We start from the raw sequence: 24,851 nt of genomic DNA on the forward strand, positions 1-24,851 counted from the left end.
CAATTAAAAGTTGCATATATTTCTTGATTTACGTATTATGTAAATGCCAACAGTTGATTCATACTCTGAACACTACTGGTTTCTTTCAGCCATAAAACAAAATATTTAAGAACATACATCTGTGATAGTAATTGTTCTTCGTTGCTGTGTACCAAACATATGATGTACTTTAGTGTCATCTGATGATAGAATTTTGCCAGCAGATTGTTTTCTCTTTTAGCATATTCATGATTAATTTTGCACTGACCATTTATACCTGTTTTTGTTAAAATAAGTTGAAGTTCCTTTGACTGCAGTTTTTAATCTTTGTTTTCAGTGACAAAATTCATAATGCAGGCTTTGATTGCAGGCTGGAGTGGTTGAAAATTATATGAAAGCTTCAGTGGCTTCTTGTCCCTGTTTTATAACGTTTCAGTCCCTGTTTAATAATATGTTACAGTACAGTGGGAACAAGGAGGTCTCCTTGTGCACACTAATCCTAATTCACTGGTCACAGCCCATTCCTAGATCACACTATTTTCACTCTGGATATTATACCGTTCATCATTTATGACATTCTGAGTTAAATGTGTTTTTATCACTTTTACTCTGCAGTGAACATTTGACGCATTCTCTTTCTTAAATTTGGGATTTAACACATGATGTTATTAACAAAATACATGTTTAACCAGTGTAAACAACTCACATGATGTGAAGGTGTGTTAGCTGAAACAAACAGTCCCTCCTTAACTATTCTTGTAGAGTATATGTGACCCTGGAAACATAACACTTAAGAACTTACAAGAATTTTCTTGAAATTCATTATTTTACTTTTCAAATTTGGGAAATGTTTGTGATCAAAATTTTTATTACTTTTTCATCAAATTGTTTGTAGACCAGTTAATAGATTGGCAGGGACTACCTTTGGTCTCCAAACAACATGTGAGAGACACTGGCTAGACAAAGGAATATAAGATAAGAGAATATGCAGAGAGGAAGAGGTGATGATTAACATTCCAGTGGGATGATCTCTGTGTAGCAAGTATTTTAAGTTTTATATGGATTTAAACTCAGTCTGGCTGGGTAGCTGCCAAATCTGCGACTTTTCTAGTACTTAATGGTGGTCAGAATGGAGGGGTGGTGTGTGTTAATTATTGATAGGGAATATATTGTGCTTAGTTATGAAAAACTTAGCAGACTCCTCAGACTTTCATTCTTCTCACTTTGTCACCCATCTTAGGGTTTGCTTTCTTCTTTCTGCTAGTGAGTTAGGCCAGTTGCATGTATGCAACTACTTAAAAAGCTCAGAGTGTCCTATGAGGACCAGCAGCATTGGAATCATCTGAGAGCTGTTAGGAATGAAAAAACCTTAACACCCCACCCCATCCTCTCTTTGAATCAAAATCTGTATTTTTATGAGGTCATCAGATAAGTTAGGTACATGTTAAATTTAAGAAGCATTACCTTAAAACATGAAGAGAATACCAGCTGGAAAATGTTTGTCTTTTATTAAAAATAAAGCATTTCCATGAAGTTTAAGATCAGGTAGTAATATCGGTTATCCAAACAGAAGAATTCAAAGGAGAGTATCAAGGGCAGAGTTCTTTTTTTTTTTTTTAACAGTATCTTTTTTTTTTTTTAAGATTTTATTTATTTGACAGAGAGGGACACAAGCAGGGGCAGAGGGTGAGGGAGAAGTAGGCCCCCCACCGAGCAGGAGCCCAATGTGGGGCTCTGGGGCTCCATCCCAGGACCCTGGGATCATGACCTGAGCCGAAGGCAGATGCTTAACTACTGAGCCACCCAGGCGCCCCTCAAGGGCAGAGTTCTTGATTCCTAAGAGTAGCAGGGACTGATTCACATTAGCTTCTTCTTCCTTAATTTCTTTCAACAATATTTTGTAGTTTTCAGTGTGCAGGTCTTTTGCCTTGTTAAATTTATTCCTAAGTATTTCACTTTTTTGTGCCTTTTTTAAATGGAATTTTTTTTCATAATTTTATTTTCAGATTGTTTATTGTGAGTGTATAGGACACAGTTGATTTTTATATTTTAATCTCGTGTTCTAAAACTAAGTGAACTCTTTTAATGGTTCTGATAGTTTTTAAGCATTTTCTGTATACAGGATCATGTTATTTGTCAATATAGTTTTACTTCCTCTTTCCCAGTCTTGATGCTTTTATTTCATTCTCTCGCTTTCATTCTCTGCCTAATTTCATTCTCTGTTGCAATCACCAGTACTTCAATGAAAGTGGTTAGGACAGACATCCTTGTCTTGTTTTTAATCTTAGGAGAAAAACAATCTTTTGCTATTAAGTATTTTATCTCTGAATTTTTCATACGGCTTTTATCTGGTTGAGAATGTTTCCTTCTACTTCTGTTGAGTGTTTTTACATGCAAGGGTAAATTCTTTTTCTGAATCTGTTGAGATGATCATGTGGTTTTTGTTCTTTGTTATTATGGTATATTACACTGATTTTCATATGTTAAATCAACTTTACATTCATGGGACAAATTCCACTTAATCATGGCATTTAGTGCATTTTAGATGTTGCTGGATTTGGTTTGCTAGTATTTTGTTGAGGATTTTTCTGTCTGTAGTCATAATGGATATTGGTCTGTGGTTTTCTTGTGATTTCTTTCACTGGTTTTGGTATTGGAGTAATACTGGCCTCATAGATTGAGTTGGGAAGTGATCTCCTTACATTTTTTGGGAAGAGTTTATGAATGATTGGTTGTTAATTCTTTAAATGCTTGGTGGCAGTAAAGCCATATGGTCCTGGGCTTTTCTTTATAGGAAGTTTTTGGATTACTAGTTCAATCTTTACACTTGTTATAAAGGTCTGTTCAGATTTTCTATTTCCTTTTTTTTTTTTAAGATTTTGTTTATTTATTTTGACAGAGAGAAACAGTGAGAGAGGGAACACAAGCAGGGGGAGTGGGAGAGGGAGAAGCAGGCTTCCTGCTGAGTAGGTAGCCGGACATGGGGCTCGATCCCAGGACCCTGGGATCATGACCTGAGCTGAAGGCAGACGCTTTACAACTGAGCCACCCAGGCGCCCCTATTTCTTCCTGAGTCAGTTTCAGTAATTGGTGTCTTTCTATGAATTTGTTCATCTAGATTATCTAATTTGTTGACCTATGATTGTAGTATTCCTTTATAATCCTTTTTATTTCTATATGGTTAATATTAATGTCCCCTCTGTCATAATTTTAGTAATTTGAATCTTTTTTTTTTTTTTTTAAGATTTTATTTATTTGACAGAGAGAGACACAGCGAGAGAGGGAACACAAGCAGGGGGAGTGGGAGAGGGAGAAGCAGGCTCCTCGCGGAGCAGGGAGCCCGATGCGGGGCTCGATCCCAGGACCCTGGGATCATGACCTGAGCCAAAGGCAGACGCTTAACAACTGAGCCACCCAGGCGCCCCAAATCTTTTTTCTTTTGTCTTGGTCAGTCTAGCTAAAGGTTTGTCAGTTTTGTTGATCTTTTTAAAGACCCAGATTTTGGCTTCATTGATTTTTCTCCATTTTTCCATTTTCTATTTCATTTATTTCCACACCAGTCTTTATTATTTCCTTCTTTCTGCTTGGTTTGGATTTAGTTTGCTTTTCTTTTCTAGTTTCTTAAGGTAGAAGGTTAGGTTATTGGTTTGAGTTTTTGTTTTTTAGTAGACTTTATTTTTTAGAGCCGTTTTAGGTTCACAGCAAAATCGAGAAGAAAGTACAGAAATAGCCTGTATACTCCCTGCCTCGTCATATGCATTGCCTTCTCCATTATCAACATCCTTCACTAAAGTGATACATTTGTCATAATTGATGAACCTATGTTGACACTTCATTATCACCCAAAGTCCATAGTTTACATTAGGATTCACTCGATGGTTGTATAGTCTATGGATATAGACAAATGTATAATGACATATATCCACCATTATAGTATAACACATAGTATTTTTATTCCTCTGTGCTCCACATATTCATCCCTCCCTCCTCCCTAACCCCTGTCAACCACTGATGTTTGTACTGCCTCCATATTTGCCTTTTTCAGAATGTCATATAGTTGTAATCATACAGAATGCAGCGTTTTCAGATTGGGGCTTCTTTCACTTAGTAATATATATGAATGTATATAAAATATATATAAAATTTCTCGATGTCTTTCATGCCTTGATAGTTCATTTCTTTTTATTTTTTTTATTTTTTTATTTTTTTTTAGTTCATTTCTTTTTAGCACTGAATAATATTCCATTGTCTGGATATACAGTTTATTTATCCATTCACCTACTAAAGGACATCTTGTTTCCAAGTTTTTGGGTGGACATGGGTTTTCAGTTTATTTAGGTAAATACCAAGGAGCGTGATTGCTGGATCATGTGGTAAGAGTATGTTTACTTTTGTAAGAAACTGCCAAACTGTCTTTCAAAGTGGCTGAGATTTTGCATTCCCACAGCAAGGAATTCTTGTTCTATAACCTTGTCAGCATTTGGTGTTGTCAGTGTTTTGGATTTTAGCTATTCTAATAGATGTTTAGTGATATCTCATTGTTTCAATTTGCAATTCCCTAATGACATCCGTAGAGCATCTTTTCATGTGTTTATTTGTAATTTTATGTCTTTGGTGAAGTGTCTGTTAAATCTTTTGATCATTTTTTAAATCAGATTGTTTTCTTACTGTTTTAAGTGTTTTGTATATTGTGGATGACATTCCTTTGTTAGATTATGTCTTTTGCAAATGTTTTTTCTCAATCTATAGGTTGTCTTCTCATTCTTTGCTTTCTCCTTTTTTAATGAAGTCACTTACAGCCATAAACTTCTAAGCACTGCTTAGATTTCTTTGACCCGTTGATGATTTAGAAGTGTGTCGTTTAATTTTCACATACTTGTAAACTTGCCAGATGTCCTTGTTATTGATTTCTAATTTTATTCCACTGTGATCCGAGACCATACTTTGATTTCTGTCCTTTAAAATGTATTAAGGCTTGTTTTGTGGGCTAACATGGTTTATTCTTACAAATATTCCATGTACACTTGAGAACAATGAGTATTCTGTAAATATCCAGTTGTTCATAGTATTTTCAAATCTACTCTATTTCCTTGTTGATCTTTTACTTATCCTTCATGGAAAGTAGGATATTGAAGTCTCCAAGTATTGTTGAATTGTCTGTTTCTCCAGTTCTGTCCATTTTTGCTTCATATATTTTAGGCTTTATTGCTAGGTGCATATGTGTTCTTAATTGTTATATCTTACTGATGGATTGTCCTTTTTGCCATTATAAAATGTCCCTTTTTTTTTTTTTAAAGATTTTATTTATTAGAGAGAGAGAGAGAGCATAGTGGGGGGCAGAGGGAGAAGGAGAAGCAGACTCCCTGCTGAGCAGGGAGCCTGACGAGGGGCTCGATCCCAGGACCCCGAGTTCATAACCTGAGCCAAAAGCAGACACTTAACCGACTGAGCCACCCAGGTGCCCCAAAATGTCCTTTATTTCCAATAATTTTTGTCTTAAAGTTGATTTTAACTGATATTAGTGTAGCCACTTCTTTTTTATGTCTTCATAGATTATTGGTATATTCTTAGATTACTTTTTTTTTTTATAAGTAGGCTACACCTGACATGAGGCTTGAACTCACGACCCTGAGATTAAAAGTCACATGTTCTACCAACTGAGCGAGTCAGGTGCCCCCTTAGATTACTTTCAAGTTAAATTTTTATTACAGTTTTGTTTTTATTTCTTTATTGTTTTTCTGAACTAAACATTAATTCAAACTTCTGTGTAGGGTTGAAGATAGCAGTCATCCTCAAAAAGTGGTTATTAGAGGTGCCTAGCTGGCTCAATCAGTAAAACATGTGACTCTTGATCTTGGGGTGGTAAGTTAGAGCCCCACGTTGGGTATAGAGATAACTCAAAAATAAAAAATCTTAACATTTGGTGGTTATCCAATGTTAAGTGGAGTGTAAAACTTAGAAAGATACTCGCTAGGGTTGATGAGAGGGATGACTTCTGGGAGAAACCTTTCCTAGAGAATCGAGCAAATAAAATTTACTTCATTTTGTGATGTTATTTTTTTTAAATAATATTAACAGTGATATTAATAGCTATCATTTGTTAACAGGCTTCTATTTACCAGACACTATGTGGGTCACTTTGCCTGTGCTGTTTTATTTAAACCTCTCACAAGCTCTGCACAGTTAGATACTGTCCTTATTTTACAGATAAGAAAACAGATTCAGCAGATTTATTTAATGGAATCCCATGGGCCTCCAGCAGTAAGTGAAGGAGCCATGATTTTAAACTGCTGAATTTCTTGTTACTGTCACTCAGTGAGTCAGTTACCAGGCCACATATAGATAAGTAGTTTCAGGTACTGTAAGAACTAATAGGGGTGGTATGAATTTGAATTTATTTGAGATACTGTTAATAACTTATGTGTATGGTGTGTAAAGATTTTCAGAGATTTGATACTATTAGAATTGAAGGAGAAACATGGCAAGAAGCAAAATGATGGCTAGGGGCTTGCACCAACAAATGGTCTATTCTCTTTTTCCTTTGTGTCCATCCATCTTTGCCCTGCTGGACATGGCAAGGAATAGCAAATGTTTGAAAGAAAAGATGCCATAACTACAGTATCTCTTAGTATTTTCTTTTGTTTCTTTTAAGTGTTTGAGTTTACTTTATATATTTTCCCTCTAGATAATACATTCACATGGACCAATTTCAAAAGATACTGAATATACCAGGGTGTTCAGTGAAAATCTTTTTACCATGTCTACCAGCCCTAATGCCAAGTAAGTTTCTTACTTGGAGGCAACCATTATTAGAAGTCTCAGTGTTTTATTCCAGGATGTTTCTCTTTTTCTCCCCCATACTTTTTTCCCTCTTCTCTCTCCCCCACACCCTGAAAAGCAATAAATATTAGGGGAGAGTTAAAGGAATAAACAAGGGACAGGAAAACACCCAGGAATCAGCAACTATATGAAATCATTTCCACTCCTAGGCCTGAAAGTGCAAGGGAAGGGAGCTATTAACAGAACTTGACAAGAGCTTTAGCAGAAGGAGAGAGGCTGTTTAACAGGGTCTATGGTTTTAGTGAAAGAAATGCCAACTGCCTGTAGTGAGGGAACCGGGGCTGTGGGGGGACACTTTTACCACCCTCTGATTTTTTAGCCATCCCACTTACTGTTTGAACACATCGGAAGCTAGAGGACAAGGTTGCCTGGAAGATGCAATTTGTTTGGCAAATTGTGCACAAAGCAGAGTGGAGAAAGATGAGCAGTAAACCTGGAGAGGCAAATAGAATATTTAGCACAATTAGATTATATGTCAAAATACTATAGACAAGTATACTATAGATCATGTTCTGTACTTGCTTTTTTTCTCAGCAATATATGGTAGATACCTTTTTATATTAGTGTATAAAGAGCTTTTTTTTCTTTACAGTTACATAATACTCCGTTACACAGATGTATGTATGGTTATTTCTATAACCAGTCTTGTTCATGGACATAAAGGCTGTTTCTAATCTTTCACTACTACAAACAGTGCTGTCAAGAACAACTGCGTAAAATAATCTTATGCACATGCGCAAATATATCTAAGATAAATGACTGGAGTAGAATTGCTGGATCAAAGAGTATGTGCGTTTATAACGTTAATAGATATCATCAAATTGGCTTTTGTAGAGATTATACCTATTTAATCTTCCCAACAGTGTATTGGCGTGCCTGCTTTTCCATTGCCTTTGCCAGCATGCTGCTATCAATATACAGAACTAATTATATCTACTGCCTTAACATTGATCAAAGCTCAGCAGAATGTTCACTCAGGTATTTTTTTTCTCTGTTATTATAAAATATTTTATTTGTTGAAAAAGAAAATATCATAACTACATATGAGGAATAAAGACTAAAAAACCATCACTTGCTGACCTACCCCTTAGGTTAGAAATAAAATATCCTGGTGAGTTCAACACTGTATCATTAAGTAATGACTATTTTATCCACAATAATGCTTTTTTTCTTAAACTTGTATATAATATAGACATGATAATATAGACTAGACATAATATAGCTACACCATCTTTTTTTTTTTTTTTTTTAAGATTTTGTTTATTAGAGCACAAGCAGGGGGAGCAGGAGAGGGAGAAGCAGGCTTCCTGCTGAGCAGGGAGCCTGATGGTGGGGTTTGATCGCAGGACTCTGGGATCATGACCTGGGCCAAAGGCAGATGCTTAACTGACTGAGCCACCCAGGCGCCACTATACCATCTTTTTTTAAATCAACTTTTTGTTTTAGGACAATTTCTGATTTATAGAAAAATTACAAAAATACTACAGAGAGGGCACCTGGGTGGCTCAGTTGGTTAAGCAACTGCCTTCGGCTCAGGTCATGATCCTGGAGTCCCGGGATCGAGTCCCGCATCGGGCTCCCTGCTCAGCGAGGAGCCTGCTTCTCCCTCTGACCCTCCCCCCTCTCATGTACTCTCTCTCATTCTCGCTCTCTCAAATAAATAAATAAATCTTAAAAAAAAAAAAATACTACAGAGAGTTCCCATATATCCCATATCCAGTTTCCTCTGTTAACAGTTTATCTTAGTGTGGTACATTTGTTATAATTAACCAATGTTGTTATTATTAACTTATAGTCCATATTTTATTCAGATTTCTTTAATTTTTACCTAATGTCTTCATTCTGTTGCAGGATACCGTATTATGTTTAGTCATGTCTCCTTAGGCTCCTCTTGGCTGTAACGGTTTCTTAGACTTTTCCTTGTTTTTGATGACCTTGACAATTTTGAGGAGTAATGTTCAGACGTTTTGTAGAATGTCCCCCAGTTGGGATTTGTTTGATGTTTTTCCCATTATCTGTTGGGGTTATGAGTTTTAGGGAGCAAAACCACAGAGGTGAAGTGCCATTTTCATCACCTCACATCAAAGACAAATACTGTCAACATTACTTATCACTGGTGATACTTACCTTGATTATCTGGCTAAGGTAGTGTTTGTCAGATTTCCCCACTATAAAGTTACTCTCTTCCTTCTTTGTATCACCATTTTTTGGTAATGTCGTATTTGCCTGTTTATCTTTTCTCATCCTTTTATTTTCAGTTCTTTGGAGTTATTTTATTTTACATTTATTGTGATACTGATATAGTTGGGTTTTTACTGTCACATTTTGTGTGTTCTATTTGTACCACTTTTTCCTCCCCTCCCCCTTTTCTTGGCTATCTCCTGGGTTGAAGTGTTTTTTCCTCTGATACTGTATTTTCCCCTGTATTAATTTTTAAGTTTTATACTTTTTTCCCCTATTTAAATGGTTATCCTTGAAAAGTCTTAGCTTTTATCTCTTCAAATACCGCTCCTCCCCCATTCTAGAACTCTGATTAGAGTTATGTTAGACATTTTCATTTTCTTTCATGTCTCTTAACTTTTATGGATTTTTCATCTTTGGTCTCTGTACTTCAGCATTATAATTTCTTCTTAACTGTTACCTGATTCTCAAATTCTCTTTTCAAGCATTGTCTAATCTGCAAGGGGTTTTGTTTTCTATAAGTTGTAGTTTTTTCTTAAATATGCCTGGTAATTGTTTATAGTCTCTTCCATTTTGTTCATTTATAAGTTATCTTGTATTTTATTACATCATTTTTATGATTGGGTTGATAATTCCATTATCTAAAGTCTTTGGTAGCCTAAATCTGTTGTTTTTCTTCTGGTTCTTGTTCACAGTGCTTTATTTCTCTTGAGTGTGGGGATTACATTCACATTTGTGTTCATATTTGTAAACTGTGGATATCCTGAAGGTGAAAGAACTCCAGAAAGGATTTGCATTTGGGATTTCTCCTTCAGCACAGATGGATTTCTAACCTGAAATCAGCATGCCAGTTGACTATAGTTACAAATATTTAGAGGAAACTATCCTCATCATCCTACTTTTCTTCTTGAAGATAAGACAGTTTTCCTTGTTGGCTCACTTTGTTGTCATGTGGATTTTTTTTTTTTCTGACTAACTCTTTCACTGATGGTTCATACAACCCTTGTGAGGATCCCCGAGTCAGCTCTCCCAACTATGTATGGACCTAAAACCTAGCATAACTTGTAAACCCCAGTATTTTTGCTTTTCCACTTGTAATTTTTTCATTAGATAAAAGGATCATTTGTTGTCATAGGATTTCCCATTTTCTGGGTTTGTTATTACTCACACCCCGAGAATACATGGGTAATATATTGCTCTGTTCCCTGCATTTCTTATCATGATAGTTAGATCTCACCAGTGAAGTTATATATGACTTTTTTTTTTTTTAAGATTTTATTTCAGAGAGCGAGAGAGCACGAGCAGGGGTGGGGGGTGCAGAGGGAGAAGCAGACTCCCCACTGAGCAGGGAGGCGATGCGGGGCTCAATCCCAGGACCCTGGGATCATGACCTGAGCCAAAGACAGACACTTAACGGACTGAGTCACCCAAGTGCCCCTATAATTGTTTTTTTCAAAAATATTTCATAGTTCTATGTACTTCTTACTACATCATGAGGCATATAATGTGTAGTGTCTTTCAAAGAAGAAACATTACAGTTGACAACTCAGAAATACAAAGGATCATGAGAGACTTCTGTGAACAATTGTAGCCAACAAACTGGATAACCTAGAAGTAAAGGATAAATTCCTAGAAACATACTACCTACCAAGACAGAATCATGAAGAAACAGAAAATGTGAACAGACCAACAGCAAGGAGATACAAACCTCCCAACAAAGAAAAACCCAGGACCAAATGGTTTCAGTGGAGAATTCTACTAAACAATTAAGGAAGAATCAATGCCAGTCCTCCTTAACTCTTCCCAAAAATTGAAAGAAGAAAATTCCCAAACTCATTTTATGAGGCCAGCATTATCCTGCTATCAAAGTCATATAGACACTACAAGAAAAGAAAATCACAAGCCAGTATCTCGATGAATATAGATGCAAAGATTCCCAACAAAGTATTAGCAAACCAAATTCAACAGCACATTAAAAGGGTCCTACACCATGACCCAATGGGATTTATCCCTGGGATGGTTCAACATCTGCAAATCAATCACTGTGATATGCCACATTAATAGAGTGAAAGATAAAAATCAGATGATTATCTCAATAGATGCAGAAAAAAGCATTTGACAGAATTCAACATCCTTTCATGATAAAAACTCTCAACAGATTTTGTGTGGAAGGAATATGCCCCAACATAATAAAGGCTGTATGTGACAAACCCACAGCTAATATCATACTTAACATTGAAAGGCTGAAAGCTATCCCACTAAGATCAAGAACAAGACAAGAGTGCCCATTCTCACCACTCCTATTCAACATAATACTGGAAGTCCTAGCCAGAGCAATTAGGCAAGAAAAAGAAAAGGCATCCAAATCAGAAAGAAGTAAAGTTGTCTTTGTTTGCAGGTGATGTCATACATGGAAAATCCTAAAAACTGCCCCCCAAAAATGTTAAATTCAGTAGAGTTGCAGGATGCAAAATCAACATAGGAAAATCAATGCATTTCTGTATACTAAAAACAAAATTATCTGAAAAAGAAAAAATCCCATTTACAGTATCAAAAGTAATTAAGTATTTATGAATAGAACTAAAAACTATAAGACATTGATGTAAGAAATTGAAGAAGACACAAATAAATGAAAAGATATTTCATGTTCATGGATTGAAAGAATATTTAAAATGTCCATACTACCAAAGCCATATAGATTCATTGTAATCCCTGTCAATGCCAATGGCGTTTTTTACAGAGGTAGGAAAAAAAAAATCCTAAAATTTGTATAGAATCACACATGACCCCAAATAACTTAAGCAGTTCTGAGAAAGAACAAAATGGGAAGCATCACATTTCCTGATTTCAAACTTTATTATGAAGCTGTGGTAATCAAAACAATATGGTACTGGCATAAATGGAGACACATAGGCCAATGGAACAGAATCAACAGAATCAAGAGCCCAGAAGTAAACCCATGCATATACGTTCAACTAATATTTGGTAAAAGGAGCCAAGAATACTTGATAGGGAAAGAATAGTCCCTTCAGTAAATGGTGTAAGGAAAACTGGATATTCACATGCAAATGAATGAAATTGGACCCCTATCTTTTTTTTTTTTTTAAGATGTTTTTATTTATTTATTTGACAGCACAAGCAGATGGAGTAGCAGGGAGAGGGAGAGGGAGAAGCAGGCTCCCTGCTGAGTAAGGAGCCCGATGCGGGGCTCGATCCCAGGATCCTGGGATCATGACCTGAGCCGAAGGCACTTGCTTAGCCAACTGAGCCATCCAGGCACCCCGGACCCCTATCTTATACAACTTACAAAAATTAATTTGAAATGGATTAAAGGCTTCAGTATAAGACCTGAAACTATAAAACTTCTACAAGAAAATGGGGTTTTCTAATTCAAGTCTCTTATATTAAGCTTTTCTGGATTGATACTACTTTCTTTGTACTTGTTTTGGATACAAAATCTTGTGGAATTTATTCTAGTTTACTCTGACTTTAATCTGCTATTAGTTTTCCTAAAATATCGTTTTCATATTAGCATGTCTCTCAGGAACTTCCTAAGTAGTGTCAAAGGTCTAGCCAGGGTTTCTGTCAATTAACCCTGCTCTTAGTAGTATATTAGCTTTAAAAAAAAAAACAAAAAAAACAACCATGTAAACCTCTTGAAGAGTCTTTTGCCTCAGTTACACGGTCTCTTACAATGCTCCCTTTTCAGATCATAGACTTCAAGTCTAGGTCAAGATTCACTTCCATTAATTAGTAAATACATACATGCATGCATTCATCAGTTAAAAAACTCTTTGTATCCTTATCCCCCTATAATCTTTACCTAAAATTTCATTAACATGTATCTGTTAAGTTTGTACCATACTGTTGTACATATGCTAAAGTTTGCCTTAAAGTTTTTCAGTTGTTGGGGTGCCTGTGTGGCCCAGTCAGTTAAGTGGCTGACTCTTGGTTTCAGTTTCAGCTCAGATCGTGATCTCAGGGTCATGGGATCGAGACCCAAAGGGGCTCAGCGTGGAGTCTGCTTAAGAGCCTCTCTCCCTCTCCCTCTCCCCCTGGTGCGCGCTCTCTCTCTCTCAAATAAATAAATCTTATTTTTAAAAAAAGAGCCTTGTACTTAACCTCTTTAAAAAAAAAAAGTTTCTCAGTTGTTTAATGTGTATTTATTGGTTGTCCTTAACTAGATTGGAGGCTCCTTGGAGGCAGAGGCTGGTGTGTTAAATTTTATTTACATTTATTTTAATGTAAAGTAAAATGCTGTGTGTACAGTAGGTGCTTAATAGGTACTTAGTAGTTGACCTTATAGCCCACAGATATTCTATGAACTATTCTAGTCTTATAAGGTAAATTTAAGCTTTCCTTTGGCACAAACTATGTAATAAAGAATTACTATGATGATCTTTAATTACTGTTCATGGTAATACATTATATATACACGGAGGAATGGTACTCATCTGCTTTGACTCTGGATCTTTTATTCCTCAGGGGGTTTTTTTGTTTTGTTTTGAGGGCTTTGGGTCAATTATCTAAAAAATTGCCCAACAATATATCCTTTCTTCTCTATTTATAATTTAATGTCTAACTTCTTGTTACTAAGCAAAGTAATTTATAGCCTGAGTTTGCAGAATATTTATTCTTAAATAAAATTGGTAAAATCTCAGCCTACAAGCTGAGCAATCAAAGATGACATTTACATAAGCTTGTCTGAGGCTCTTCAACCTGGCCTCTGAAGTCTAGTGTTTAAACTAGTGATGAATGCTAGAGAGTTAAAACTCTTTACTGTCCCATCAGGATTTCCACATACTTTTAACTTCTGAGTTGGTTGTTGTGATATTATTTCATGTCTTCAATAAAATCCACATTTGTTGGCTTGGAACCATATACTTTTTTGTTTTTTTTTTTAAGTAATCTCTACACCTAATGTGGGGCTCAAACCCACAACCCCGAGATCAGGAGTTACACACTCGACTGACTAAGCCAGCCAGGTGCCCACGTTAAAGGTCCTTTTTTTAACAATGGATTGAGTCAAATACTTGCCACGGAGTGCTACAGCTAGGTCCTATGCCATTATATTCTAATGTCCTGCAGAACAGGCCAAAGTACCCCACTGTACTGCCACGTGCCATGTGCTAAGATAGCTGTGGCCTACAGAGTCCCTGAGAGTGATGCCAATCATCATCAAAAGCATTTTTTTAAGCACCTATCTGTACATGGTTCTATCCTAGGCACTGTACAAAACGAGTTAAACAGACTTGGCCCTTGCCCCCGGGGAATTTTCAATCTAAGATGATGCTGACATGGACAGACATAAGGATATTGAGACAACTGAACAAACATTGAACAAGAACATAAAGTACTAACATTATGCACAAGCAAAGGGGTAAGTGCATTTTGTGGGATAGTATTAAAGGAAGCCCATGGGACATGAACAGGGTGGGGTAGAGCAATTAGTCAACCTCTATCAGGCTAGATTAGTTTTCATTGGGAAGTCTGGATTTTCATACAGACTTAAAGTAGGGACAGGACATTCCAGAAATAGAACACAACAAAAAGAAGATTTGGAGCAAAGAAAGAAACTTAGAACTATATTGTTGGACTCTTCATGACATCCAAAATTATGATTCTGGATGGTTCTGAATCTGAAAGTGGGGTTGATGTTTCGGCTTAGCAGGTTGGCATTAAAGTTGGGTCTAGATCAAAACTAGTTCAGTGCAGAGCAAAAAGCAAACCAAAAAAAACCTGGAAACTTGCATAGCTTTTGCAAACAGTCTGTTTTGCTTATTAAACTCTTTTATAAACCATTGGCCACTTAACAGAAAACTTCACTGGAGCTGTTACTGTCTTAGAAACTCATACAAGGTTGTCTTGTGAAGCACCTATTTTTGCTCATTAAATTGTGTTCTGTGTTAGAAAATGTAGCACTTTGGCAACATATAGAAATTATTTCTTAAGAATTGGTGAGAGGGTTTTCTGTTTTGTTTTTTAAGGATACCTTTCTATCCCAGAGAAAGGTCGTAGGAATTCTGGTTGTTACTGTAAGCAGTGGCCATAGATGTTGAGCCCTAAATATTACCTGCCCTTCAGTCATTAATTTCTTATCTTCCAAGATGTGCCTTTAACACCATGCATACATAAATTTTAATTTAAATCACAGCTGCAACAAATCTACTTGCTCAGTGTCTGCCAGATAAAACTGATTACTTCTTTTTCAGTAGACACAAGACTTAGGAGTTTCCCCAATAATTCTCAGCTCACTGTTTGATGTCATTCACATCTGAAATGTGAAAATTTGAATTTACCCAGAGTATTAGGGTGTATTTTCTTTACAAAAGCTTCTTTATTGTACAAAAGAATTCACAATAGATTTTCTTTTAATTGCAAGCTTCCCTAGTGCCCTTCAAATTATTGGGTTTTCAAAACTTACATTTATACAGAACTTCTTCAATTGCCATCCATTGTGTAAATATAGTACATTGAAAATGTAAGTGGTGAACCCCACTGAGACATTAAAAATTCAATAATGCCTTTTTAAAATATTGAAGCCGTTTTATGCCCTTAGGTATTTGACTTGTGTGATGTGCACTTATTCATACTTCCTCCTCCTCATTAGAATTGGCGTTTTATAGGTCTAGTCTTGTCTTTCCTCGCTTTCCATAACTCTTTGTGCTGTAGTACAACAGTAAGAAGAATCTAGTAACTTGCTATTTTTCTTTTGACCCCAAGTCATGGGGTAGTAGCACATGGTAAGCTTCCTAATAGGAAGAGTATGATATAGGGACTGCCATCCAGAGAAATTCAGTGATTGTTTTAACTCACTAAATAGCTTGCCTAAATAATCTTTAGCTCTAAGAAATACCTCCCCTGGATGGCAGTTTATTCTCATGGTATGTTTACTACTAAACATTTATCTTTTCTTTTAAGTATTAAATTGTTCTTGGACTAGTCTATCTGGAAGAGCCTGGAGAGGTTTAGGCAATATAAAGACAGAAGTCTAGACAAAACTATTTCAGAAAACTGGAAATAGGGACTATAAGATACAGCCAGTGTCTTCATTTAATCTAGCACATCTTTTGTATATGATTCAAGGAATGAGTAGAAAATTTCCAAAAGTGTACAGGTTTTTTTGTTTTTGCTTGCACAAAAAGAATTCACACCCATTGATTCAGGAAGAAAACTGAAATTGAGCTCGTTATATTAGAACCATCTGAGATCTTGAAAGGAAAAACAATTCAAACATCTCTAGATTACCCATGTTCATGATAGATAAGTGGTAGTGATGGTTTTTTTAGGAATTGTATTGCTTCACTCCATCAGTAGATAGTTCTAAGTACCCTGTTGAGAGAGGAAGAAGGTACATTGGAAGCATGTAAAATACCTTCTTTCCTTACCAATTTTTATTCTGACTGGGTAGAAAATAGTCCTATAGTTAACTTGGGCTGGGTACAGAATAGTGAAAAAGACCTAGAGATTTTCATATCATAGTTTTAAATAAGTACCTCAGTAGAGAATTCAGCAAATATTTGAGAATCATAGGAACTTGGGATTCATCAATAAGCAAAACAAAAACATTTTTCCCTTTGGAGCTTATGTTCTAGTTCAAAAGTCAGCAGACTTTTTCTGTTAAAACCAGAGAGTAAATATTTTAGGCTTTGCATGTGACCATGTTCCATACAAAACTTTATTTACAAAAGCAAGCAGCCAGCTGGATTTGGTCCGTGGCCCATAGTTTCCCAGCCATATTCTTGTAGGTAGAAACAGAATGAGTAAATTGGAGTATGTTAGGTGATAAGTGCTTTGGGAAAAAGAAAAATAGTGCAGAGTAATTAAATAGGGAGTATCATGAGGTAGAAGTTGGCAGGGTGAGTCTCACTGAGGTCAAGAAGAGGAGGAACCAAGAAAGACTGAAAAGTTAATGACTGGTGATGGAAAGAAAACCAAGAGATGGTGATGTCCTAGAAATATAATGAAGAACCATATATTGGGAAGAGGAAGGGAACATTTGTGTCAGATGTTGCTGCTAAGCCAAATAGGAGGAAGGCTGAGATTACACCATTAAATATATCTAATTTTAGGTTGTTAGTGACCATTATGAGCAGTTTTGGTGGAGAGAATTGAAGGAGAGTGAAAACAGGTTAAGTCTTTTGAGGAATTTTGTTGTAAGGGAAGCAAAGATGGAGCAGTGAGGGAAGAAGGATCAAGAGAAGAATTCAGGTTTTTTGTTTTTTTAAGATTTTATTTATTTATTTGACAAAGAAAGACACAGCGAGAGAGGGAACACAAACGGGGAGTGGGAGAGCGAGAAGCAGACTCCCCGCCGAGCAGGGAGCCCGATGCGGGACTCGATCCCGGGACTCCAGGATCATGACCTGAGCCGAAGGCAGTCGCTTAACCAACTGAGCCACCCAGGCGCCCAGAATTCAGGTTTTTTTAAGATAGAAGAAATAATGACACGTCTGATGGAAATAATCCAGTAAAGAGTAGAGAGGAAATGATGTGGGAGACAGTTGGTGGAGCTGTGGCTTTGAGTTGGCAAGGGAATGGGATCTGGTGTGTCAATGGAGGGATTAACTTCAGGTAGGTGTGATGTTGGTAGGTGGGTACATGTGCCACGGAGAGTCTGGACTTGTCTTGTGGCTTCAATTTTCTGATTAAAGAATTATCAGTAGAGAATATGAAAGTTGAAGTGTGGAGGTTTCATATATACGTATCTATGGTTTTTTACTGTTAGTACCAGCATTTGAGGGATCTTTGGAGACTCACTAAAATGACTTTTATTTTACCTTCTGAGGGAGTTTTAAACTTAACCTAGCAAATTTGTATATTTTTAGGATTAAACCCTACATTATGAGATTGAATAATGATGCATGTAATGCCTGTGGTACAGCACGTGGAAGAAGTGCTGTGCTAACTATTATCAGAGGACATAGTTAGTAAATACGCTAAATGGAAACATAGGTCCTTTGACATCCCTCCTAATGTTCTTTCTACTTCACAGTGTGGTCTTTCTTTATACAGTGACTACTGATACTACTGGCTGCAGCGATTAGGGGCTCCATAGATGGAGGCTTGTTCTTACGTGTTTTAATTATTTTATCATATTGCTCTGTTAATTTCTTTGTACAGTAAAAATAGTTTTTGTATATGGCATCCTCCTATAGATTGTAATCCCCCAGAAGGTAGGTAATAATTTTTACACATTTCCAAGAAAATGTCTCAAGTAATAGTTTGTATGTAGAGGGTATTCAACAAATACGGTAATTAGTAAATCAAGGTTTCATAGTTCTGTGACTGAACTTAGATACTCAGTTCTTTAGGACTTGCTCTAATTCAGGCCTAAGACCCTTCCACTATTCTGGAAAATTTTGGAGCTAAATTATATTGGACTTAAGCAATTAGAAAACCTCCAAATATAGCTATTCTAAATACCTTCCAAAGGAAGGTAGTAGCCAGATTTCACAGTAAGCATACAATAATAGAAATATAATTGGCACATACAACTGTTGGAATGCCATAAAAACTGGCATTGTAATCATTAAAAGAAGTTTGTTAAATGGGTATTATATGTAAGTGATGAACGACTAAATTCTACTCCTGAAACTAATAGTACATTATATGTTAGCTAACTGGAATTTACATACAAACTTGAGAAAAAAAGAAAATTTTTTTGAGAGAATAATACTCAACTATTCCATATTGAAAATCAAAATAAAATAGATTGACTTCATATAACTACGAGAACATAGCCTTGGTTACCTTCACATACTGCACCAAGGAAGTAATGAGTGAAGTCAAAGAAGTGATATTTTTACCAAGTACTAGAGAATCTAATTGTGGGCAGGAACTGTTTGGGAAGAGCAAGCTGAAATGGCCATTTCATTCTGTAGTAGCCAGTGTGAATAAAAGAATTGAGAGAGTATATTTTCTTCATAAGAAGCAGCTGTGTTCGAGCCTTTAATCTTAGGTTTACTGATAAAGATATAAAATTTGAAGAGGCTATTTCCTAGAATTTAGGAAGTAAAACTTAGCTATTTATGCAGACAACTGAGAAATTCTAAATTTATTTAAATCTTAGGTTCCCATCACACTTATAATAGTTATCTCTAAAGCATCAGAACATCCAACTTCATAAAAATATTTAGATCAATGGAAAATATTGAATAAGTCGTTTTTTTAAAATCTGTCTTGTATTGAAACATTACTTTCTTTTTTTATTATAGGTCCAGTTGTTTACGTCTTGGATCTTGCAGATAGACTGATCTCAAAAGCTTGTCCATTTGCTGCAGCAGGAATAATGGTTGGCTCTATCTACTGGACAGCTGTGACTTACGGAGCAGTGACAGTGATGCAGGTTCTCTATTTTACTCTGTTCAATGATAATTTTTATGTGAAGATCTATTAAATAGATTTCTGTTAGGAGAGTTTTAAAAATTACTACTATTCTTTTGAACAAGTAATAACCTTCTCGTGGCTTAAAAATAAGAAATATATAAGAAACTATCTAGTGAAAAGTCATCTTCTTACTCCTGCTCATTTGCGCAGGTTCCCCCTCACTTCTCCAGGTAGCCACTATTATTAGTTATATAATACATTCTTCTAGACTTTCTTTGTGCATGTGCAAGAAAAAATAAATTTGTTCTCCCACACACACATACCTTTTTTCCTCTTAAAGGAAGCAGAGTAGAACTGTACCCCCCCCTTTTTTTTTTTTTTACAAACAGTGAACCTTGGAGATCTTTTCATATAAGTATGTAGACCTCTTTATAGCATTCTATGTGTGGAATTAGAACAACTTACTAACCAATCTGTTGTTGATTAGACAATTAGTTGCTTCCTGTTTTTTGCTACCATCAGTAACTGTTAAGATTATTAGACTTAAATTTCAAGATTTAGTCCCAGACCCTTGACTCCTCTTTATACTTCTTCTTTAAAGATTTCCAGCTATCATCTCTGTACTTTTTGGGCTTACATCTATGTCTTTGCCCTAATCTGTCCTCAAATCCAGTCCTACAGTCACAGTTCGACTCTTCTTAAATGACCTCTTGTGATTTCACAGTCAGTATTATTGAAATCAGATTAGTCTTTTCCTCAATTTGAAACCTAAATTTATTCCCCATTATAATTTTTCTATACCTTTGATCACTGCTATTATTTTCCCATCTACTCAGTCTGTATCCCACATTCTTAGGACTACATTTAGCTCTTTCTACTTCAGAGACCTAGATCGGTCCACTGACCCAAATCCAAGCAATATTCATTTTTATACGTCTTCTATCTGTAGCTTCTTTTCCACAGTCTTAACCACCTGATTTCTTGTCACTCCCCCATCATACCTGTGGGCTAAAGGAGCCTCTTGATTGGTTTCTCTTAATTTATCCTCTTCTATCAGTCCATCCTTCTAAATCAGTCTTCCTAAAATAATACCTTCAACATCTACTTCAAGCTCACCATCTCCTCTGCCTTAAGTAGTGCTTTACCAATGCAGCACTTAGATTGGGTGTTTCATAAATAACTCAGTAATAGTTAACACACTATATAATATTCTAGAAATTGCACATAACCTGTCTGTGCTGGGTCCATAGTGAATGGCATTTCTGGTTGCTTCATTAATAGTCATGGTGGGACATACATTGCAAGGCTTCTTCATGAAGTGTTGATGACACCCCCAAAATCTGGATATAGTCACTAGAATGAATTGCAAAATGAATTGCATCATTTGTCATGAGTGTAATGGGTAAAGATTAAGAACCACTGACTTGAAAAAGATTCCATTTCTTTAACCTGATTTGTTACACAGGGTGCTTCACAGTCTCACTTCATTCTACTTTGAGGCCTATTGGGCTGTCTCCTCCAACCCATCCTTATGCTGTTTAGTTTTTTACCTCTGTCCTTTGGCTTTTGTCACCCTCCCTGCCTTTAACCTGTCCTTCCACTATTCTTTTCCCACTTACTGCTCCATGAATCAGTGTTAGGTTCAATCCCTGTTAGTTGTGAGGAATTTGAATGAGACCTTCTGCCTACGTTTTTATTGAAAAGACAACATAATAGATAACTTTTTTTCCCAGCATTGGGCTAAACACCTTTCCAGCAGTGGTATATTTAATCCTCGTAACAGTCTTGTGATCTAAATACTATCAATTATTCCTAGTTTATAGATTTGGCGAGTTTACATGTCCACTACCACACAGCAAGAAAGACCCCCTACCCCTGTCCCTAATCTGGGACTCCTTAGGTGAAACCTGGCTCCAAAGACAGTGGGAACATTTTACCCTGGAACAATAGGACCTTAATGTCCAGCCTAGTTCCACTTTTGCCTCTAGTGTAAAGATAACCCCCATAAGCATTGTCCATTCTTAACTCTTATACTATCCTTAATTATCCTTAATTCTGACTAAGAAAGCCTACTAGTTCACCACTGTTTCATTCTCCCATTTAAAAGTAGGTTCCTAAAACGAAGTGCTTTATAACACCAGGCCTAAGTTAAGACTCTTAGCCTTTCAGCATTGGTGAACTCCTGGATATTGAAGATCTAGCTTTTAGCTCTTAAGCAGAAAAACAAACCTTTATCTAAAACTACAATTCCTAGGCCTTTATTTTATACACAGATAACAAATTCTTGCAGAGGACATTCTGTAGTTCCTGAATCTCACCCCAAAATTGAAGTCTTAAAAATAATCTTTTTAATCTTGGGGCATAAAACCAGAATGTACATGACCATACACAATTTGCTGGATTTGTATTGACCAAAGTTCAATCAGCCCCATTGCTTAATTCAGCTTTCATATTCTGCCCTTGAGTCTGACTACAGTAGCAGGTGGTAAACTACAGTTGTTGTACTATTCTGTTTCCTTTGCAGCATTTATATTTGCTGCTTGTTTGATTTGATTTGATTGTATCTCACCTCCAAAAGACATCTATTTAGCTTATCGTTTTATCCCCAACACCTAGGCCTGTGTTTGGCACATAATCAGTGTTCAGTTGAATTCATGCATAGTGAGCCCAGCTTGAGTACAAAGCATCTATCTCCACTTTAGATATAACAAGTGGGACAGTGGGTCTCTTGCTCATTGTTTGTCCTATTTATCTTCTTTTTTGTTTTCTCATTCTTAGACACCAGGTTGTAAGGTTTTTACTGCCACCCATGAGGAATAAACTTTCCCTTACTGTAGTCTCTACCTGAATATCACTCGGCTTTATATTTCTGAACCCCAAATTCTAAAAAGAATAGTATAACCCAACAGGAACTTTTGAAATTTCTGAATTTATTTACTAATACTTCAAGAATATTTAAATCACATTTAGTTGTAACTTTATAAGTGATCATAATAAAATGATATAAAAATAGAATGTCCTGAAAAGGCGTAGGTAAAGACACAATCTCTGGGCTGATCCACTTTTGCCACTAGTGTGGGATTAAGGTTTATGAAATACAGTGGACCCTTGAACAACATGGGGGTTAGGGGCACTGATAACCCCCCTCATGCAGTAGAGAATCCATGGATAACTTTTGATTCCCCCAAAACTTAACTACTAATAGCCTGCTGTGACCAGAAACCTTACTGATAACGTAAAGTCAACTAACACACATTTTTGTATATGTACCATGTGCTGTATTCTTATAGTAAAGCAAGCTAGAGAAGAGCAAATGTTATTAAGGAAATCATAAGGAAGAGAAAACAACAGTACTGTACAGTATCTATCAGTGTATATATAAGTGGACCAGTACAGTTCAAACCCGTGTTGTTCAAGGGTCAACTGTTTGTGAACCAGACTATTTCACTTAAGGGCAACTCAGAACAGTCATCCTTCACATACAAGGTGTCAGGTTTCTCTGTGGAGACACAGAAGAATATCAGTACCTGTACCATGGTTTTTGGCCACTTGGAAGAGGTTAGCCTCCTACCCTTTAATATTACGTTGTATTTAGGGACGTTAATGAAGTACAAGCCTGGACTGTATCCCTAGCTCAGATTTTTTTTTTTTTTTAAGATTTTTTTTTAAATTTTTTATTTATTTGAGAGAGAGAGAATGAGAGAGAGAGAGAGCATGGGGGGGGAGGGTTAGAGGGAGAAGCAGACTCCTCGCTGAGCAAGGAGCCCGATGCGGGACTCGATCCTGGGACTCCAGGATCATGACCTGAGCCGAAAGCTTAACCAACTGAGCCACCCAGGCGCCCCCTAGCTCAGATTTTAAAAGCATCCATTTTGGCTCTCCCCACATACTTATAAGATAGTTTTACGTGAATTGAGTGTGTTGTCTAGAATTTCAGTTTGCTCTGACCATTCTCAGCTTTACCTCATTTCACATCTCCTTATAGTAGTCCACCTAAAAAAAATCTGCTATGGTAGTTGACATAAAGAGCATCTCATTTTTTAAAAAAACCCATTTACTTTTTCATGAGCTTGTTTTCCTCAGTGTCCCTGGCAACTTTTAGTTGTCCCTACCTTCTTTCTTCCCTTTCCTCCTTGCCTGCCCTTCCTTTCACCTCTTCCCTATCAAAGATAGACAGGGTTCTTCCCAATCCTTTCTTCCTGGTTTACTCCTCAAGTGTGATCAGAAAAACTATATGGAGTCTTTATAGTAGTATCCTCCTAGCAAGCTGTCCTCACAGTGTGATACCTGGGTGGGGGTATAAGCCCAAGATTTGGAAATAGTCTCCTTCTCCTGTCATAACTGCCAAGAATAATGACTCAGAGAAATAGGTTTAATTTGGAAGCCATTGAGACTTTGGCTAAAGGGAAGATCATTTGAGACCTTTGAAAGAGAATTTTCAGGAAGATCCATAATTAAAAGTAAGAAACTCACCAATAAAATGGAGATGCTGAGAGAAGCATAAGACCAAGATTGATTGAGTAAAAAGGATTTTCCTGGGAGGGGAAGTATGGAGATTCACAAATAAGAATTAATCATGTCCTTCTTGCCCTCTGGGATCTAATCCAATTGAGAAATAGCCCTAAGACCCAGATAAGAAGGGAAGGTTGTTTTAGCTTCATTACCCCATTGACAGGACACCCTAGGGTTCCTAGACTGGAAAAATGACTGGAACCTATAGCAAAAACTACTACAGTAGACCTTGGAATTGCATTTTAGCTGAGTTAAGTGTGTAGAACAGGCATTTAGCCAGCCAGAAAAATCACTCTATCCCAGTCACAACTGAGTATGGAGAAAGAACCAAAGAGAAGTGAGCTTTCAGGCTATCTCCTGAAGGCTGGTCCCGCCCCTTGGCTAGCTGTGCTTACCCTAGTAGGAAGAGCAGGAAAAGAGACGCTCTGCAGGAGCACAAATAGGACTTAAAATTGTAGTCCAGTCTAATCAAATCAAATCAGAGGAATTAAAGAACCAGAAGTCCCCTCCCCTCTGCTGAATTGTAATCAGTGTGGGTCATTTTTAAAGCTTTTATTCCAATATATTATGAAATAGCTTAGGAGCTTTTCTTCCCCTGAATGAGAGACACTTAAAGTCAGGACTGATAGCTTTCCAGCTTATTTTTTAAAACTTTTTTTTTTCTGTATTCTTTTGAAATTTAGCATTTCCTCTAAAATGAATTCAGTTCATGCATGCAACCCTTCATTAGATAAGGAAATGATTCTAGCAAATGCTATCTGTTTCACAGGTTGTAGGCCATAAAGAAGGTCTGGATGTTATGGAGAGAGCTGATCCTTTATTCCTTTTAATTGGACTTCCTACTATTCCTGTCATGCTGATATTAGGCAAGATGATACGCTGGGAAGACTACGTGCTTAGACTATGGCGCAAATACTCGAATAAACTACAGATTTTGAACAGTATATTTCCAGGTAAGGCCCTGGAAAAATTGTGGCTATCATGAGCACAACAAATTAATTTTGTGGAAG

At 36.6% G+C, this 24,851-nt stretch overlaps 1 protein-coding gene and 1 non-coding gene across 2 annotated transcripts in view; one reads left to right on the top strand and one right to left on the bottom strand.

Moving 5' to 3' along the window:
- The window catches only part of MARCHF5 (membrane associated ring-CH-type finger 5), a 49,913-nt gene that overhangs the window by 21,144 nt on the left and 3,918 nt on the right, over window positions 1-24,851 (top strand). Inside the window, exons 3-4 of the mRNA XM_045878422.3 lie at window positions 19,218-19,348; window positions 24,611-24,794. Of these exons, the coding sequence (XP_045734378.1) occupies window positions 19,218-19,348; window positions 24,611-24,794 (315 nt within the window). The remainder of the gene's footprint in view (window positions 1-19,217; window positions 19,349-24,610; window positions 24,795-24,851) is intronic.
- On the bottom strand, window positions 5,579-5,651 carry TRNAK-UUU (transfer RNA lysine (anticodon UUU)). Its single transcript has one exon. It is a non-coding gene; the product is annotated as a tRNA-Lys (tRNA).

This window comes from Mirounga angustirostris, unplaced genomic scaffold, assembly GCF_029215605.1.
Source record: "Mirounga angustirostris isolate CCGP_5_RB_7025 unplaced genomic scaffold, mMirAng1.0.hap1 SCAF_6, whole genome shotgun sequence".
Taxonomy (NCBI): Eukaryota; Metazoa; Chordata; class Mammalia; order Carnivora; family Phocidae; genus Mirounga; species Mirounga angustirostris.